Source organism: Siphateles boraxobius, unplaced genomic scaffold (genome assembly GCF_051911475.1).
Source record: "Siphateles boraxobius isolate OS27281-9 unplaced genomic scaffold, OSU_SipBor_1 22, whole genome shotgun sequence".
NCBI classification, from domain to species: Eukaryota; Metazoa; Chordata; class Actinopteri; order Cypriniformes; family Leuciscidae; genus Siphateles; species Siphateles boraxobius.
The window spans coordinates 15,660,060-15,680,914 of record NW_027508833.1 but is presented as its reverse complement, the minus strand read 5'-3'; the positions used below and the strand labels follow the sequence as shown (position 1 = coordinate 15,680,914).

General features: G+C 42.2%; 1 protein-coding gene across 4 annotated transcripts in view; it reads left to right on the top strand.

Annotated features, from left to right (window-relative positions):
- supt3h (SPT3 homolog, SAGA and STAGA complex component) overlaps positions 1-20,855 on the top strand; it is a 144,250-nt gene that overhangs the window by 108,359 nt on the left and 15,036 nt on the right. For 3 of the 4 annotated variants that reach the window (XM_077238745.1, XM_077238746.1, XM_077238748.1), the window contains 4 exons: positions 3,613-3,725; positions 4,050-4,160; positions 12,125-12,292; positions 15,169-15,279. In XM_077238745.1, coding sequence (XP_077094860.1) covers positions 3,613-3,725; positions 4,050-4,160; positions 12,125-12,292; positions 15,169-15,279 — 503 coding nt within the window. The remainder of the gene's footprint in view (positions 1-3,612; positions 3,726-4,049; positions 4,161-12,124; positions 12,293-15,168; positions 15,280-20,855) is intronic. The other variant, XM_077238747.1, reaches the window with a different exon arrangement.

Below are 20,855 nucleotides of genomic sequence, written 5' to 3'. Positions count from 1 at the left end.
CCATAAAAAGCCAATGCAGTGTTGACAGAACGGGGCTAATGCGGTCATACTTCCTGGTTCTGCTAAGAACCCTTGCTGCTGCGTTTTGGACCAACTGGTCTTTGTTTATTAAGCGTGCAGGGCAACCACCCATAAGAGCTGTAGCGAATTAGCTCTATGAAATATTAATAACCAATCATAACTTGTTATAATAGATTATGAATATTTGGGTCAGTTAATCGGATTAACTTGATGTAGCTACATTAACATTACAACCAATTACTCAGTTCATCCTTACCCCTTTTCCACCAAAAAAGAACTGGTTCGGAACTGGTGCTGGTTCAAAGTTGGTTCGGAGTTGGTTCAACTTGCAAACCTTCTCAGGACCTGTTTGTTTTTCCACTGACTAGAGCGCCCAGCGAACAACGTCGTTACGTCACTGTGTATGTCGCCATACATCTTAGCTAGAAACGCTTGCAAGTACATTACTTTGGGATTATCTCTAACTCGCGAACCAAGAAGGCTTTAAAACAATTGAAATATGTAAGTCTTTTAACCTTTTCCTTTGATATGTAATCTTTTCTGATTAGTTATGTACCCCTGTCTTGTGTCTTTTTTTTCTTTCCATTTATTTGTTCTATATTGTGACTGTTTTCTTCTTTGCCTACATAATGTTTTCAATAAAAAAAAAACTAAAAACGCTTGCGCCAACTTCAAGCATAACAATTACAATGGCGGACTACATCGTGTTTCTGCAAATGTTTCTCCTGGCTTTGCGATTCTATATTATGGTCAGAAAAGATGTTTAGAACACATCTAAACCCGCCCCCAGCCCCTGACGTAAGCATGACGTGGTAAAAGAACGGTTCTAGTCCAGCAAAGAGTTGGTGCCGCTTTGGAACCTGTTTTCCTGGCCGAGAACCGGTTCTTTGGCTGTCGAAACACAAAGAACTGGTTCGCGCGCAGGCACCGGCTCCGAACCGGCTCTCAAAATGCTTTGGTGGAAAAGGGGTACCTGTAAACCATCAATATTGGTTATTAATTAATTAATAGAAATGTACATTCCCGGGGCATGGGAAATGTCTTTCTTACTAAGTACTACTAGGAGCAAGTAGTCAAGATCGATATGATTATTGACTTCCAGATATGAGCTTGAGACACGGACAACTTTACGTGTGATATGAACAAGACTTTATTAACTAGACTAAACATTTAAACTACCCTAACATACACATACATACATGCATACAGTTTACCAAGGGAAAGAGAGCTAAAGAAGAATACAGGAAAGCAAGAATTTATAGCATTGTTTGAAATTCAGCAGGTCAACAGCCTTGAGCAAACCATCAGTTTAGTTCTAACACGTCCTTTAAAAGGTTTAAGGATACTTAATGTATCAAGTAATGAGACTAAGTTTGATACTAACATGTCTCGCCCATTTGAATTAAACTGTCCTGATGCAATTTGTTGAGGCTCCAGTTGATCTTTGCTGATGTTGGTTTGATGAGAGAGAACCAGTTGCAGCCTGGCACAAGCTTGGTGGTCCTTAGAAAACTTCTAGCATGTGCACGCTGGAGGGCTGGTAGCCGATGAAGAAACTATGAAAGATTCTTGTAATAATAATATGTTGTTGTTATCGACATATCATGTACATTATGGAGACCAAATATGCCACACATATGATGTTGGCTAACCATAGTATGCAAAGTCTGAAACATTAACCCATTAGAGTTTACAAGAAAACATAGGCCAAAACTACATCAGAAGGAAAAGTAGATACATGTTTATACATTTCTCAAGTGGTTATATATATAGAATATATAGGATTAACGTTAACGATTAACGGTAACAATTACACACCAACCCGCGTGCAAATTCAAGATAGGCTATCATTAGTTTAAATCTATGTTTTTGTGGGGGTGGCGTGGGGGGGGGGGGGGGGGGTTCAGGCATGGACAAATTGAAGCATTTAAACTGATATATTATATCACTTCAAATACTTCAATTCGTATTTTTAATATTATATTAGGCCTATATTTTATTATATTATAAGCCTAAATAAAGAATCTCACGGGCTCATTGCCATTAAAAACTTTTAAACCCCCTGCTAAAGAAAATATTGGAAATTCATAAGAAATAAACAATCATTTAACTTTGATGGTTTAATGCTTCCTGTACACAATTAATTGACTGTACAAAAACACTTTGTTTTTCCCAAACCATCTCAGTGTAACAGCTTACTTTTCTTTCATACTATATTCTATTATTGTAAAGAATTGAACTGTCCTGCAGAAGATTTTGTAAATTATTTTTCATAGGATTTCTTGGTAAAGACTGTACAGTTAACAGCACTGTGAAAAAAATATCAGGTAACCTAAAATGTGCTTCATTTAGTGACTTCTTAATTAACTGCTTGTTTTTCAAAATTATGACTTAATACCAATAAGTTACATCAAGGGTCAAATAAAATAGAAATGCCACATTCAAGTTAAAAGTTACAACTGAATGTTGAAACCATTGTGTTTCTACGTATGCTGTACAGGTCAGGTATAAAGAATATTTTTGCTCAGGTGGCAAAATATGTCCGCCCAATAGAAAAAAGTTTTGCTCAGCAAGAAAAAAAATTAGAGGGAACATTGGTTGGGAGAGTGAGTTTGCCGGACTATTCATTAAATATAATGAATAATTTGTGTGTGTGATTGGTCCAGACGCTACAGAGCATTACAATAATCTAGCCTTGAGGTCATGAACGCATTAACTAATTGTTCCGCATTTTTCATTGAAATCATATGTCGTAATTTAGATATATTTTTAAGATGGAAGAATGTGGTTTTACAGATGCTAGAAACATGGCTTTCAAATGAAAGATTGGTATCAAAGAGAAATTTCGTGAGTGAACGCAGTTACTTGGGGAAACGCAAAGGTTTCTTAAACGAACGCAAAGTTTCTCGGGGGAACACAAATGTTTCATGAGCGAATGCAAAGTTGGGTGGAATGCTAAGGTTTCGCAAGTCAGGCGAACAGGACGCCCGAGGGACGTGAGAGAACGGCGCGAGGCCGGTTGTGCGATTGCTAATGAGCAACACCTGTGAAGCACACCGGTCTCGCATCTCTCATGGAGGAGCGGAAGCATAAAGGAGGAGCGACGACGTTGATGATCGAGAGAGGAACAGGCCTGTATTTTAGTTGTGTTTGGTTTTTGTATTCGTATTTTATTTTAGCCAGCAGTCGTCCGCGAGGGGCTGCTGGCAGTTCGTTATGTTTATTTTCGGTAGCCAGCAGTCGTCTGCGAGGGGCTGCTGGCGGTATTTTGGTTTGTTTGTTTTATTTTAAATAAAGTTTCTTTGATTGTTCGCCGGTTCCCCCCTCCTTCTTCCCTGAACATTGCTACAGCGAGCAAACGCAAATTTTCTTGGGAAAGACAAAGGTTTCGCAAACGAACGCAAAGTTTCTTGGGCGAATACAAAGGTTTTGAGAGGGAACGCAAAGTTTCTCGGGGTAACACAAAGGTTTCGCGAGCAAAAGCATTGACTTATATTTCCTCCCATCTCAGATTTTTTTTCCACCACCATGTCCCTTTAGGATCTATGCATGTTTTCACTCAAAATGATTCAAATGATTTGCTCTGTTTAGCTAAAAAGGCCTCAAAATTTCGTGAGTGGCTGGACTGCAGCAGTCTGGATGTGAAGCCCAACGCCATGTCCATGGAGATCCTGTCATATCTGGCCTACGAGACAGTGGCCCAGGTGAGCTGCCATCACACTGTTTTTTTCTTCCAGCCCAGCATGGAGCACAAAATCACATTGTATCTCAGATAAACTAAAACTGTCTCATTTCAGAAAAATCACTCTAACATTTGCTAAATTGGAACTTTACTTTCAGTCCATCTCTGTTTCTAATGCAATAAACCCAGAAATCCAACATGAAATGAAACCCTTGAAAATAACCTCTTTTGAAGCGTTCCAGTGCTTTGATTTTTTTAATATGATGTTTCCTGGGAAAAAATATAATCATCTTGTTTTTCATATCAAGTGACATTGCTCATAAGCTCATTTTTTTTTATATTTTAGGTTGTCGACCTTGCCCTGTTGGTTAAACAAGATATGACTCCCAAAATGGGTGATCCATTTCAACAAGCCATATCAGCAACTTTCATCCAGTACTGCAACTCCTCCTCTGAGGTACACAAAACCATTTTTAGTTTACTCTTTGTTAGTCATAGATCTGATGAAGCACCTGCGCCTGGACACGACAACAACGCAGTCCTGAAGTGTCAACTAGTCTCTCCACTGTTGAAGGCCTCCTTCCCCTCCCTTTACCTCTGTACAGATAAAATCTTGTCGGGATAATTCCGGTTCCCTTTCAGTTGATAACGTCGGACGTAGTCGACGTCGACTGAATGGGGATCGCGTCAGAGAGCCTATCATCTTCGAGTACTATTGAACGAGCCAATGTAATTGGCATGCGTGATTCGCATCACACACTCCGCCCCCGCGGCGCCGGTATAAATACGGAAGTGGATGCACGCACTAGTTGCCTTTCGCTTCGGAGCCGATCGTTTGATGTCTCTGAGAGTGCTGTTGTTTACAACGAGCCAGTGTGTCAGTGTTCTACAGGAAGACTCTCCCAGTGCTGGTGTCTACAGCGCGAGTGCAGCGGTGATCTCGAGCTTTGAGCTCTCAACTGCTGTTTTAACAGCAACAAATTTCTACATGTTTGTGCGTGTTGACGGCTGGTTAGAGGGCGGAAAAGTGAGTGCTTCACTGTTTCAGTTCTCTGTTCACTGTTGCCACGGTCATTCCCCTGTGTGCTCCGGCACTGGTGACGGTCCTATTTTCTGAAAGAGCAACACGGGTGCGTTTGCGTCTTTTTCAAGATGTCATTCCACCTGTCCGTTTCTGGATGCGATCGTTCCCTTTTCCTCTCTGATGGTCACAATTGTTGCATCACATGTTTGGGCTGTATGTTTATTTGTATATAAATATGTATGCATATGTGCTTATATGCTCAGCATGCTGAGGCAGCTTTTGTGGACGGTTCATGTTCTGATTGCGGGAATATGACTGTCGCGGTGTTGAGATCGAGACTCGCCTTCGTCCGCGAAGTGCGAGTCCCCATTACCATGCCCCACCCCCTGGTGCCGTGTGGGATGGGTGATCGGAGGATAGTGAAAGATGTCTCGCCCGGTAACCATTCCCTGTGGGCTCCTCACTCCTCCATCACACCGCAGCCGATGGAATTTCTGTTGAGCATACTGGTCCCTCTGTAATGGACTGATCAGCTGTTTCAATGGGGGTTCTCCCTGAGGATAAGATGTCGATGGCAGCATCGGAGGGTGAGCTGGCCTCTGGAAATGACAACTTGGCTGTGTTGTCTCCCTCTGGCAGTATAACGTTGCCCAAGCCAGATCCAGAAATGTCAGGTATGCTGAAACGGGCCGCCGAGGCTGCCGGGCTCGAGTGGAACCTCCACCGTGTCCCGTTCAGTCTCGGTTGGAATCTGGAGTTTGGTATCTTGGGGCGGGCCGCGCTGGTTCTCAGCTCGCCGCCCCAGTGCCTTTCTTTCCAGAAATGCATGGAGAGCTTATCAGGTGGTGAACAGCATATTTCTCTGCCATAAACTGCCTGAATAGCTTTTCCCCCTCCCTACTCTTGATGGAGGAACGGTGAAGGGTTGCGAGGTGTCCCTCCATTGGAGCGGTCTGTCGACACAGGTGCACCTGTGTCCGGCGGCCGCTGCCTTTTGGGGGGATCCTCGTCTCCCCCTAAGGCCTGTGAGTTTTCGTCCGTTCCGACGGGCAGAGCTTACAAAGCCTGTGGGCAAGTCGCTTCCACTTGCGTGCCTTGGCGTTGCTTCAGGTCTGTCAGGCCAGGGCACCCATGGCATGCACGAGGGTAATCCAGACCGTGCGCTCATAGGTGAGCACCGCACTGCATCCGACCTCGCCCTCCGGGGCACGTGTGTCGTAGCGTGCGTGATCGGTCTGGAGATGTCCACCTTAGAGCCGGCCGCAGTAGAGACGGCCAGCCCGCTCCAGGCGCTGCCAAACTAGGTGGCAAGTGACAGCGAAAGCATTCCGGAGCGGGCCGACCAGGGATGGATGAGATGCTCTTGGAGCTGGCACGATCACTCCCTCCCCCCGGGTGAGGGCCGGGTAGAGTCTTTGTTTGTGTGTGTGCGTCTGTTCCGCAGCTGGCTCCCCCCACCCCCCCCCCCCCCCCCCCCCCCCAAAAAAAGCAGAGCAACCCACACTTCAAAGAGAGAGCAATTTCATCTGTTCCTGGGTCCCAAGAGGGCCAGTCTGGCGGGTGTGACCCTGTATAGCCTTACACCCCTCAGCTCCCCCTTGGTCGCCAGCAGGCAGCTTGGTGCGTTCGAGGACCCGGTCATCCACCTTCTCACGTGCCCCCTGCCGCTAGTGGAGACAGGTAAGTGTTGCACAGCACACTAACACCACTCTCTCTACTTTGCTGCCCCACCTCAGGCTCGGCTATCCCGCTCAAGTCAGTGATAATCATCACATTAGGTGTTGAGCAGACGTGCTCCTGAAGATTCAGTGATATTCATCACACTGAGTGTTGAGCAGTGCTCCTGACTTGTGCGTGCTTATTTTAGCCGCTCTTCCAGCCGGTACGAAGGCCAGTTGTAAACTCGTTCTTCATCCTACTAGGTGGTGGGTCGTGACCATCTTGGTCCAAGATTGGTCTGCTGCTCTGACCTGAAAGACATGTGCTTCACATCTCTACCTTCCGCACCGCAGGCCATCCTGTGTGTTGCGTGTGAGGGTTGGAGTATCAGTACAGAGTCCTTCCCTTCGAGTCTGGGTCTTCAGGTCAACTGGCAGAGAGTAATCTCGTCCAAGGGCTGAGCATCTCTTTTTCAGTTTTGGAGATGGACTCGGTCTAACACGTCTTTCCAATGAAAATGTGTTCAGCTGGTGTTTGAAGTGAGAAAGGGTCCCACTGAAAGAACTTTCAGAGGCTCCTGGGGTATATGGTAGATGCAGCCATTGGCTTCCTCCATATATGACCGCTTCAGCGCTAGCTTCATGATCGAGTCCTGAGGTGACCGTGGAAGAGCAGCTCACCCTGTGTGACTATAGTCATCCCAGTCTGCTGCCAAACCCTCTTCAACTGAGGGGTCATGTATAAAGGGCGTGTTTTAACGGGGGCCTTGGCGACCCTCGACTACACGGGCATATGTGCCTTGAGTTGTTGGACATTGCGACCGTTGCTTAAGCTTCCCTCGCATGTCACGACTCACCCGTCACCTCGTCCTTGGAGTCTGAAGCTTCTGAGGACGCTTTGTTCCACTATTTCCGCTCTACTCAGTCGTGCCGCCGACGAGCCTCACGACAGTTAGAGCCAGGGTGAGTGGAGACTCCATCCCCTGGGGTCCAGCTGGGTCATGACCACTCCGGAGCCGCCCAGTTGCCTCTCTGGTTTCGTCTCTTTGCCAGTGTTGTCCGAGTGGACTATCATTGGTCAGACACTAGCTCACAGCTGCCCCAGGGGCCCTGCAGAAATGCGTTTCCCCAGTGAGCCTCCTAAAAGCGACTGCGACTCAGGGTCGTCTGGCGCCTGCTCAAGTCAGTGAATTCTTCACACGTCATGTTGAGCAGAAATGCTCCCGAAACGCAGTTGAGCAGCAATGCTCCTGTAGCTCAGTGAATTCATCACACTCAGGTGTTGAGCGGAGAATGCTCCTGAAGCTCAGTGAATCCTTTCACACTCAGTGTTGAGCAGAATTGCTCCTGTTACTCAGTGAAGTTCTTCGCACTCAAGTGTTGAGCAGAAATGCTCCTGTAGCTCAGTGAGTTTATCACACTCAGGTGTTGAGCAGAAATGCTCCTGAAGCTCAGTGAACTTATCACACTCAAGTGCTGAGCAGAAAATGCTCCTGAAGCTTAGTGATCTTCACATGTTGTGTTGAGCAATGCTCCTGTCTTTTTGCGCCCGTCGCTTGCACCTACGGTGCCAAGTCATGAGAGAGCAGGTTTTCATATTTGCCCCTTATTGGCCCAACTAGACCTGATTCCCATCGACAGCCTTCCTGACTTCCCCTGAACACTTTTTCAGGGACGGGGCACGATGGCACCCGCGTTCTACCCCTGGAGATTCCGGGTGGTCTTACATCTGAACGCGGAGGTTCAGGTGGCTATCACAGGGACATGTGATAGTTACCATCACTTCTGCGAGCACACCCTAGAAATGGGTAACGTGCATACGCCTTTAGAAGTGGAGACTAGTCGTTGAGTGCGTCTTCTCTCCAGAGGAGATCCTGAAAGCTTTTGATCACTTCAGTGCTCTCTTTCCTGCAAGATGGGTTGAAGTAGGCTGTTTTCCTTCACCCTCAAAATGATGTTGCCTCGGTGTTTAAACGACGCTCATCGTGATGCAGAAGTATGGAGAAGCACGTCCTGATCGTCAGGTTCCTGAGGAGCAAGGTAATGTAAATCCTTGCGTCCCTCTTTATCCTCTCTGGCCTTATCTCTGGTGCAACTGCACTGCATGGATCCGCCCCTGAGCCACTGCAGGCAGTGAGTTAAAAATTCTGTTATATCAGTTCTCCTGCTCGCACGGTCTCTACTAGAGGGTAGGGACTTGCTCGCTTTCGGTCAACGTATTGTGCCTGGAGTTCGGGCCGGCTAAAGCACAATTTATACGTCTGCATCGAACTTACGCCGTAGCTACGCCGTAGGCTGTGCGTAGCGCGCGTACCCTTCTGCGTACCCTGACGTGCACCTCTCCAAAAATGTAACAACGCGTCAATTCTACGCGGACGCAAGCGCTATGATTGGTCTGCTCAAACCGCTCCCTCAGGTTTCACATGCTACCTCTGCGTGCGTCAAACCGGATAACGACGCAGAAGTATAAATTAAAACCAATGCATAGTCTACGTCGTAGAGGCTCCGGCGTATGTCCGACGCAGAAGTATAAATCAGCCTTAACTCTCACAAGCTGAGACCCCGGCTCGGATTGTGCCCAAGGTTCCTACCTCTCCCGTAATAGGAGCAGGTGGTGAGCCTGCAAGCACTGCCCGGAGGAGGCAGATCCAGCCCTGGCTTTCTCTGTCCGTTCGCTTATAGCGGTTAGATGTGTACAGAACGCAAGCCATAGACCTCAGACCAGCTCTACAAAATATCTGTTATGAATTCAGCAGAGAGGGAAGGCTGTTTCCAAGCAAAGTTGGCCACTTAGTGCTTGCTTTCATTTTGGTAAAAATTCCGAGATGAAACATGTCCACTTAGGTGTTGAGCTCCTCTATGATGAGTGTAAAGTGCTCCGCTTAGGCGTTGACGATATGCTTTGCTAAACAGATTCTAGAGTTGGGGGTTGGACGACACCTAGTTGAACCGCTGCTTCCCGTGGGCTCCCTTCTCATGAAGCCAGTTTCACCGTGAGCCCGGTTCAAGTGTCGGCTTGCTGCACCATTCCCCTCCTATGGACTGGATACGTGCGCCTTTCTACTCCAGTTGAGTTCCCTTAAAATTGAACCCTGTTGAGTTCCTCCACACCCCTCCAACGTCGGACGTGCGTAACGTCTGGCGTTAGGCCTACCACTTGTAAGCAGTGTGGAACCTGTGTTAGGCTGGGTCCAAATGTTGCAGTCCCTACGGCGACCCCATATGTGTATTCTTCCACGATACGGCTCCCAACGGCGAGCCCGTGCCTTCCTTCGGCAGAGTCTCTCTGCCCCCACTGTCCGGTGAGTCTCTCCCCATCTTAGGCTGGAGCCACCCCAGTGTTATTCCATATGTTATACTGCCCGGTCATCCACCCAGTTCATATGTGTATTTTCCACATTTACCTCCCTTCGGGTAGGATGTGCTTCCGCAGCGTCCCTTCCTTCCAATGTACGGGAACGCTTTCCCAGTGAACCTGTAGGAACAGCAGTAACTTCCCTGGCCTAAGCCCTGTCCTTCCTTGCACTGGAAGGTGGCAGCTTTAGTGTTGCTTTCAAAGGTTATCCCCATTCAGTCGGCGTCGACTACGTCCGACGTTATCGACTGAAAGGGAACGTCCTGGTTGCGTATGCAACCCACCGTTCCCTGAAGGAGGGAACGGAGGACCCTTGCCACAACCGCTGGACCACCGCTGACTCCGGGTTACGCTCTGCTCCTCAGCGAAAAAGCAACTAGTGCGTGCATCCACTTCCGTATTTATTCCCGCGCCGTGGGGGCGGAGTGTGTGATGCGAATCACGCACGCCAATTACATTGGCTCATTCAATAGTACTCGAAGATGATAGGCTCTCTGACGCGATCCCCATTCAGTCGACGTCAACTATGTCCTCCGTTCCCTCCTTCAGGGAACGGTGGGTTGCATACGCAACCAGGACGTTCACGTAGCTACGCGGAAGCAATAAAAAAATTCAGTATTATACATTTTTCAAGGATTGTAACTTGGAACCTATTTCATGGTTTGCGTTTTGTGCAAATGAATGGCCTAATCGCATTAAGGGGTTTCTGTTAGCAGTGTCATGTAAGCGGCCCCTAAGTTAATAACTAATGATCGGTGCGATGGAAGTGAATCAATAAAAAACTTTATTTAGCTGGACAATAACTTTATTCTAGAGCTGCTGTAAAGCCAAAACAATCTCTGTTACTTTAATTTCCTATTATCACTGTAAAGCTGCTTTGAAACAGTCCATATTGTAAAAAGCACTATATAAATTAAGGTGACTTGACTTGAGTTGACTGTTGTTATTGTTAACAAATTAAATCCTTAAAAAATATTTTTTTTTATTTGAAATAAATCTGAAATAAAATCAGATATAAATATTAGATGAAACCTTTATTTTAAATGATAATTAAAACACTTTCTAAATGAAAATGAGAAATGTTGGGTTGGCAACTAACTGAAATAAGTTTTAATACTAAAATGACTAAAACTAAACTGAAATTAAATGAAAATAAATTAAAGCTAAATATTAATATATAAAAAGCAAAAACTAATAAAAATGACAACACAATTATCAAAATATAAAATAACATTAAAAAGAAAACTGAAAATATAAAAATATTTTTTTCTCTAAATAATATAATAGTATACATAATATTAAAATAATACTGTTGTTAGTGAATGATATTAGGAAATTATAAGCTGTTGATTAAGGTTCAGTTCCCTCCAAAAATGAAGATGTACCCGCCCTCATGACGTTCAAAACCTTTGTGACTTTCTTTTGTGGAGGAGAAGTTTTGCAGAAAACAATGAAAGTGAATTGGAGCGGATGTTGTAAAGCTGCTAAAATCGCAAAAGAACCATAAATGTGCAATAAAAGTAAAGACCACCAAGAACATTTTTCAAAACATCTTTTTTTTGTAACAGTAAATGATGACAGAATGACAGTCAATCATTGTTTTCTAGTTCTTCTCAGGAGGAAAGCTAGTAATGTGTTTTTTATTTGGTTTAAGCTGCATGCAAGTGATATTCTTTACCAATGCATTGGTATGTTGTAATCCACGATTAAAATGGGTTTTATCAGATTAGTTGCAGTTTGGTGAGTCTATAGAATAGTTTAAGTGGCTTTACTGGCGTAAATGTATGTGTAGGGATGTTTCAACAGCTTTCTCCGAGCGCTTGTCCATTGGAAAAGAAAACCAAACAAGACTGTCCCGCTCCGTGGGTTTGACCTGTCGCCAAGTAGGGCCGCCAAGTTTGTCCAAGGTGGTTTTGAGCTGCGGGCTACGTTCCATGGATTGACTTCTCTGTTACTGTAACCACAAAAACCTCATCTGTCTCTCTAACACTCTTTTTTCGGACTCGGCCAAGGCCACTCCGGGTCTGCAAGCGCACATGGTATTTTTTAAGCCTGAATTCCAGCATTGTTTTTCTCCTAAACCTTGGGGGTCGATGGTGTTCCCATGTGGCGAGAGTGACAGAATGACCCTGTGAACGATAGGGCTGAGACGTGTCGTAAGACCGCAGGTGATATTTTTCAGGGTTGTGTTGAAATGTTTTGTAACCGTGACCTTTTATATGTCATTGTTACTTTTGTGTTGCCTAAAAGGAGTGTGTTGTGAGAAGGTTGAGCACATTGTCATCCTTATATGAGTTGCAGTAGTCTAACGTCACTCTTAGAAAAAGAATTAGAAAAAAAAATTGATGTTCACGTACATAGTGATTTTTCTGGTCTAATTTAAGGCTGCAAGCACCAAAAAGGAATCGGACTCTCCAGAAAACACCCCTCCGTCCACTCCAAGCGGCCCTCTGACGGCGGGACACCAGGGAAAGATGCACTCCATGGCCCAGGGCAACGGTGGGCCAAACCAAGATGGCAGCAGTAAGGTTAAACAGAGGAAAAGGAAGAAGGTACACAAATATTTTAGCAACAATATTATATAACTGTTATTTATGTTAATATTTTCCTAGCAACATGTTACAGATAAGTGTGATTACTGCACCACTAGTGGTTTTTAACTGTTCATTTGAAAAGTCTAACTGGGCTGGACATAACAAGAGTTGCTCAACCATTATTTTTTTTTTATATATATATATATATATATATATATATATATATATACATACATACATACATACATACATACATACATACATACATACATACATACATACATACATACACACACGCACACACACACACACACACACACACACACACACACACACATAACCAATCAAAAGTTTTGGATTGGTACGATTTTTTATGTTTTTAAAAGAAGTCTCCGCTCATCATTTATTGATTAAAAAAAAAACAGTCATATTGTGAAATATTATTACAATTTAAAACAGCTGTTTTCTACGTGATTAGTAAAGTGTAATTTATTCCTGTGATCAAAGGTGAATTTTCAGCGTCATTACTCCAGTCTTCAGTCACATAATCCTTCAGGAATCATTCTAAAATGATGATTTGATGCTCAATAAACATTTCTCATTATTATTAATGTTGGAAACAGTTATTTACATTTTTATTTCAGGATTCTTTGATGAATAGAAAGTTCAAAAGAACAGCATTTATCTGAAATAAAAAGCTTTTGTAACATTAAACACTACCGTTCAAAATTTGGACTTTGGAGTCAGTAAGAATTTTTATTTTATTTTTTGGGCTAAATAAATAAAGTAAATCAACTTTTAATTTTGATACTTTTAAATTGATCAAAAGTTACAGTAAAGTCATTTCATTCTATCTCAAATAAATGCTATTCTATTCATCAAAGAATCCTGAAAAAATGTACAGTACTGTTTTCAAAATTTATAATAATAATGAATGTTTTGTGAGCATCAAATCAGCATATTAGAATGATTTCTGAAGGATCATGTGATACTGAGGACTGGAGTAATGATGCTGAAAATGTAGCTTTGATCACAGGAATAGATTACATTTTAAAATGTATTAAAATAGAATACAGTCATTTTAAATTGCCATAATATTTAACAATATTACTGGGGTTTTTTGTATTTTTAATTTCTCTTAGTGAGCAGAAGAGACTTCTTTTAAAAACATAAAAAATCTATATATATATATCTGTGTATATATATATATTAGTGCTGTCAAACGATTAAAATATTTAATCGCGATTAATCGCATTAATGTCATAGTTAACTCGCGATTAATCGCACATTTTTATCTATTCTAAATTTCTCTTGATTTCTCTTTGTTCATTATTTTTTCTCATTTTAATGCTCTTATCAACATGAAAAAAGTGGATTGCTTTCTTTGTGCACATCTTTTTTTATTGAAAACAACATAGGCAATACTGTGTTCAATTTCACACAAACATTCTCACTTGGAGCAAATAATTTATTTGTAACACAATGTAACACTGTCCATCAATAAAAGGGTGAAAGAAATACTGACGAGGTACTGATATTGACGAGGGGGCGGAGAATTCGCATTAGGTGTGTGTGTGTGTGCTTGGCCATCATCAAGTGGTATTTCAGACTGGACGTGCTGCGATGATGATAGCTCAGTTCATAACGACAAAACACACAGATCACTTTGGTCTAGTCAATGGAACCATTTGGCAACTTTTTAAAAGTAAACTTTCCATTCAGAATCTTATTGGCATCCATTTCGGCGTCTCGCGCTCGTCATCCACTCAAAACGTAACTTTAACCTATTTGGCCGGCTCGCAAGCCCAAACAAGTGTGTGTGCGCGTGCCTGTTGTTTTGTTTCCGGTCTAGATCCACTTGCGCTATGGTCGACGAAGCAACAAAACGTCCTCGCACGGCGCAAGCCCTTGAAATGAATGGGTTTCATAGCGCAGCGCCGCGCATGCCGCGTCCTGTTGCAAAAGCATGTGAAAAAAAAACTACAAAGTTTGCTAAACCAAAAAGACCGTTAATCTCGCGATAAAAAAATTAATCGCGTTAAAATGGTTTTGCGTTAACGCCGTTAATAACGCGTTTAACTGACAGCCCTAATATATATATATCATAAATAATAATATATTATAATACATTTTATAATATTAATAATAACATTAATAATACATTGTAAATAAATACATTTATAGTGTGTGTGTGTTACATAGACTATTTATTATAATTGTTATTATTATTTTTAATGTTAAATTCATTCACTTTCATGTGCCAATTTAAGCTGGTCCAACCTATGACTGCATTGTCAAAATCCCTTGACTTCCATTGGTCAGATAAACAGATAATCCTGCCCCAACCCACAACATTGGGCCACTCAGAAAACACCCGAACACTGTTTTTTTTTACACTAGAAGAAACCCTGAGGTTATTCTAATATTTGTCATGGATTCCAGCCTCTTCATAAGAAGTAGAAACATTAGCGAGGAATAAGTCTTAATATGTTCCTATTCACCCTGTTTTACTGACTCCAGTTTCTCTGATCTTTATTGCAAACAGGGAAGTTGTTTTTCCATCCGACTTGATACCGAGTTGAAATTGTTCCTTCCCTCCTAGTGACTTCAGAGACACTGCAATTACAGCCAATCACACGCAGCACTAACATTTACTGTCAAACCTCTATATATCAGTGCTGACAGTTCATAAAGCATCAAATGACACATAGCATTTATATCTCTCCGGAGGTAAAGCTCTGGCCCATCCTCCGATTTTGATTCCGAAAAGAGTGCGATTGTGTGTGTGCCGTGTCCTCGCCGGGCTGTGTTTGTGCATTAAACTGCAGGACTCCCGCAGTGTTTTTGAATTAGCAATAATACGAGCTGTATTTTCTCTGTCTTCTTCGTTGCAGAGCGCGGCGGCCTGTGGCGCGGAGGCTCAGAGCAGTGCCATCCAACCAGCCCACATCAGAGAGGCCATCAGGCGCTACAGCCACAAGATTGGCCCGCTCTCCCCCTTCTCAGTACGTAATAACAGAGCCGTAAAAGAGTTATATTTATAATCGCAGCACAGCCCCATTTTAAAGTGGTCAAGCCCTAAAGTATTGGAATTGTTTAGCGCAATTTGTGGTTAGTATAATTTTCCTCATAAAAGTAACATAATTCTACTGGAGAATTAAATAAGCGGAATTTCAATCCTTTTTAGAAATACAAAGGAGATTTAATTTTGTTTTGTTTTCCGTAAGTTCTGTTTACAGCTGAGAAATGCCTGCTTATTCCGCGCACTTACGTATGCGACTTTGCAGCTCGCCGACTGCGAGTTATAATTTTCCATCAGGCGCAGAAGTGTGGGAGTCTTAAGTGCTAGTCTGCATTTGAGAAATGGCTTTTGGAGGCTTTCTCACAGCCAATTTGGAGGCTTTTGCTATTGTGGTCAATCTGCAATTCACAGGTAATGAGCAATTTACCACTGACGGCCTACTTGATCATAACCGATCCAACAGCCCGCCAGAAGACCTGGCAAAATCTGTTTTGCAGGGCTGTTTTGTGTTTTAAATACTGATATTTGTTACTTTTCATTATGATGTAATACAGTTACAATAGCAAACCAATAGATCATGGGCTGTTCTGCTTTTAATGCAAGTAGACAACGATTTTTTTAATAAGATCTCTTGAGGACTTGTTCAATAAGATCCTTCAAGAACACGCAAAACCTCTTGCATTTAATTTGTTGTATTATTCACTTTTATTTTATTGGGTTTTATTGTATTGTATTCATACAACTGTGTAAATGGTAGAAAATGTACAACACAGCTCTTGGCATGGTATACCAATTTTATTTCATTTTATAGCAGATTTAACTTGTGTTTTACCGAAAGGACCTCCATGCAAATGCACAACATCCTGGGATATTTCCATCATGTCTCTTTTATGTTATTTGGCCAAATATTCAGTAAGAATTACTCTAATGTTGAAGAGGCCTTTGCAAACCAAAGTGTGATCGAACCACTTTCTTATTACATCTCTAAATGAACTTAATAGTCCTACAGTTTCAGTGTCACCAAGCAACGCAGGACAACTGTGACTGGAAAGGGCCATTTCCATGGCATAAACACGAAGCCGACATGTATAACTGTAGGAAACTGGGAGTTGCTCGGGGACGCAGTGTATTGTTTAATATATAAAACAGGTGTTATATGGTTTTCCAGGGTATGATGCTGAGTGAAGACTTCCAGATGTTCTCTAGTGCCACTTGCGTTCGCCTTTGATGAGTAAATCTCAGCTCCTTACTGGGAATGGCACTGGAATAATTAGACGGGGGGGATGCGAGTGACTGAGTGAGTGCCGTCAGAACGGAGTTATCATGTAATTGGCTTGGTTTTATTGCGACTGGAGCTAGTTTAAACCCATGATTAATTGCAACAATAAGCAATTTTCACTCTGGTCTTAAAAAAAAAAAAAAGGTAGAAGTAAGCCCTTGTTTGGAAGGTTGAGCGTATAAGGGGTCGCTGACAGACGTGAGGCAATTTCTCATTAACGTGTGCGGTTATCTATTGGGCCTTTCGGTGATGCGGTCACGTTCCAGATTGCGCTGTACATATGAGCCAACCGTTAAGTCGACATATTAACTTCAAATGCATATGAGATTCTCAACACTCCCCCAGCTTGAAACGAAGAGAAATAGCCAATCTGGAAACGGTTCGCTTTCACTCAAGTTTCACCATTGTGGATGTGTAGCATTATGTAATTTAAATGTCTGCCCCAGTGACTGTTGTTGGAGGCTTTATCGGCCTCAAATTACCAAAATCAAGTCATTGTGAGATTATTAACTTTGAAATTGAATTAAGAGGGTAACGCAAGACCTAGAATCATTCAGAGATCATTAGATTACACTCACGCACAGGGCAACGCGATTACCTCCCCCGTCCGCAAGGACAGTAAGTCACCGGCCAAGAAGAAGTATACTTTTATTTGATTCCAGAGTCTGCTGTTGTGGAAAATCGTCTCATCAGATGGAATTGTTTTTCCTTTTGTGTTTGTTTTTGCCAGTTTTGAAGATGCCTGGTGAAAACATCCTTTTCTGATGCTTAATTTTACCTGCTAATAAGAAACTAGCGAGGAGAAGGATGTCACGAGTACATGACGTGTGAATGTAATATCCGCAGGGATTTAATTTTAGTACACAGAAATTCACGTCAGTCATTTTCAAAGCGTTGCATTTGTTGAAAAAACCAAATACCTAAAATTAAGATATTCGTTGTGGTGAATTATAAAGCATTGTATGCTTTTCTACTGCTGAGGAGGTTTGAGGGGTTTTTAGTGCATTTGCTATGGTGTTGCTATCCAGTTGCAATTGTGTTTTGAGTAATTCTTTACCACAATGCTATGTGGTTTTTAAGGTGTTGCTATGCAAGAGGTTTTGGGTGGTCACTAGGTGGTTGCTAAGGTGTTCATGGTGGTTTTAAGTACATTGATATGCGATTGCTTTGGTGTTTTGAATTTTTTTACTTAGCACGTTGCTATGTGGTTGCTGGGTGTTCTGGGTGGTTTTTAGTGTGTAACTATGTGGTTACTAGCTAATTTTGGGGGCATTGCTATGCCATTATTAAGTTAGGTTTATGGGGAGTTTTTCCCAGTGCATTGCTAGGATGTTACTAGGGGATTCTGGGTGGTTCTAGGATGTTACTAGGGGGTTCTAAGGTTTTCTAAGTGGTTTAGCATGTTGCTATGTGGTTGCATGGTTGTTTTAGGTTGATAGTGATTTAAAAAAAAAAAAATTTAATATTGCCTTAACAAAAGCTTCAGACAAGCACAAAAGTAATCCTGAAGAGCTAGAGATACGTTCATCATTGCTAGATCTGTTCAAATTTCATTGGCCCTTATGCATGTTTAGAAATTGTTGTAACAGCAATATTTTGTGCCTTACTTACAGTTTCCACCGGTCTCACTTTATGTAAGTCTTTTTGCCAGAGACAACAAATGGGGGAGTGATACATCTCCTCTTGTTTATTGCCCCATCGTCTCTATATCTGAGGATGGACATCTTGTACTGGGCTGCTGACATCCACAGAACTCTCTGTTTCTGTGCCCTTTTCAGTGCCTCATAAATGCTGCACTATAAATGGCCCATTGGACCAGGTTTTACATCCCTGAATTCCAGTTGCGTCCCTCGTGTTGGCATCAGACGCCAGTTCCTGCGCTCAGTGTCTACAGAGCCATTGAAAACCTTCCCTAACAATTTCACATTTACAAGTAGAGACATTCTTCCCTGTGGTTTGAATAGCTTGTTATTACTCCATGAAATTGCTTTGTGGACGTCAAGTGAACGGTCGTACTGGCAGAGTCATACAGAAGTGGGTCAGTTGGAATGGGAAAACTGCATACGGTAGTCTTCCAAAGAGGCAATATTTTATCGAAATGATATTCAAACCTCCCAGTGCAGAAATACAGCCCAAGTACTGGCGCCATTTGAAGTAAAGCGTAATATTTGTCTTTGAAATACGTTTATCAGAGAAAGAACAGCACTCTACAGCAATGTTCAACTTCCTGGAATATGAGCCTTGAACACAAAGAACTGTATTTGTTTTTATTTTACGCCAAAGTGTTGGCAATGGCGGCTTATCTTTTCTTATTTGTTGAAGCATTGATATAAAAATACTATGCCATTAGAAGCATGAAGCTGAGCGTTTGGTGCCAGAAAAAACGCTTTGCTATTTCTCTCTCTAGATTTATGTAGTCGTTTTTTTTTCTCCCCCCTCTCCTTCAGTATAATTTCTGTTGAGCCGCATCTGGAAGTATTTATTTCAGTGCCATGTAATCCATCTCGTGGCGCAGTAAACAGACTGGCTATTATTTTTTGAATAAAGTCTCATCTTCAGGCTTCGAGAGAGCAGAGTGCTGCCTGCGAGTCCTCCTGGCTGTTTCAGATGCTATTGATTTACGGTGGGTTTTTCCACATGCTGACCCCCAAATCCCACTTCACAGCGAGGTGGTGTACAGTACGGCCCATTAAGTCAGAGTTCTGGGGATGCACTTCCCCGCTGGAGTGTGCTGGATCTGGATGCGTTTCGACTCCCCAAATATTGGGGCTCCACAGCACAATAACAACTCTAATCCTTTGCCCAGAACTCTTGAAGGTGCCGCTTTATTCTAAAACACAGCGCTTTTAGCATTTCTTCTGTTCAGACTTGAGGATAAAGCTGAAATTCTGATTATAATAGCGCTGTTTACAACATACCCTCATTGGGTATTTCCAAAATAAATTAAGCAATATCAAGATCTTTTGGGTTTTATGATGCCATCAATTACTTATTGTGACTATGCCATGACTTGGATCAGGGATTCCCAAACTTTTTTTGGTCAGCTGAGCCCCTTTGACCTAAAAGATTTACTAGAAAGATTTACTACTAGTGCCAACTAGCCTCTCCCTATGGAGGATCCCTATACCACTCTACAGATAAAGCGTTTTGGAATTTTTCGGTTCGCGTACCTACCCAAAGTGATAAGATATAATAAAATTCTGCATCCAAATTTATAGACAAGACAAGTAGTTTGTTTAAGGCATGGTTTGTAAGGAATTACAAACCTGCACACATATATTCAAACGCACATAACTATAGACTCAATTCTTAATGCGCATGTGAACCCCATCAGCATCTATCACAGGTTCACGTTTAAAGTCTGTTTAGAGAGAACGGTGTCGTCTTAGCGGCCCCTAATTTAAAAACAAATGATCATTTAGAAGGAAGAGAATCAATCAAAACTAACTTTAGCTGGAAAAAACATTTTTCAAGAACCACTATAAAACCAAACCAATCTCTGTTACCTTAAATTATGTTTATCTCTGTAAAGCCGCTTTGAAACAATCTACATTGTTAAAAGCGCTATATAAATGAGGATGACTTGACTAGAAATGATCTATCTATCTATCTGTCTGTCTATCTGTCTGTTCTTTCTTAATTATGTATGTGTGTATAATATTGATGTTATAAACACATGAATGTCTAAGAAAGAACAGACAGACAGTTGATGTACAGTAAGTAAATATATACAATCACACATATACAATCATGCCCAAAAAAAACGTTTGTGTTTGGGTGGGCGGGTGTGTGCATGTGTACTTCTGTGGACTAGTTTAGACAAATTGGATTGAGGACAAAATGGGTAAATTGAGGACCTTTTGACCAGTTATCTTCAGACCACTTTCTTGATGTTTAAAAGATAATTTTCTTGTGAACGAAGATCATAAATATTTACACTTTTTTTAATTGAACTGCTGTAAATAAAGGGAAAGCAAACCCATTATATAGTTATATAAAGATGTACCAGTGCTTGAGTCTATGAATTGACAGCGTGGGCCATTCAACCAGAGAGTACAGTAAACAATGATGGGTGATGGCTTTTGAATTGGTAATAAACCTTAAAGGGATACTCCACTTTTTTGGGAAATAGGCTCATTTTACAACTCCCCCAGAGTTAACCTGTTAACCTTCAAGGCCACTTTTGAAAAATCCCCAGAAATGGCATACCCAAACTTAAACAGATACAGTTCATGAACCCTTTGCACTAAAAGCACAAGTATGATCTCATTTGAAAGCTG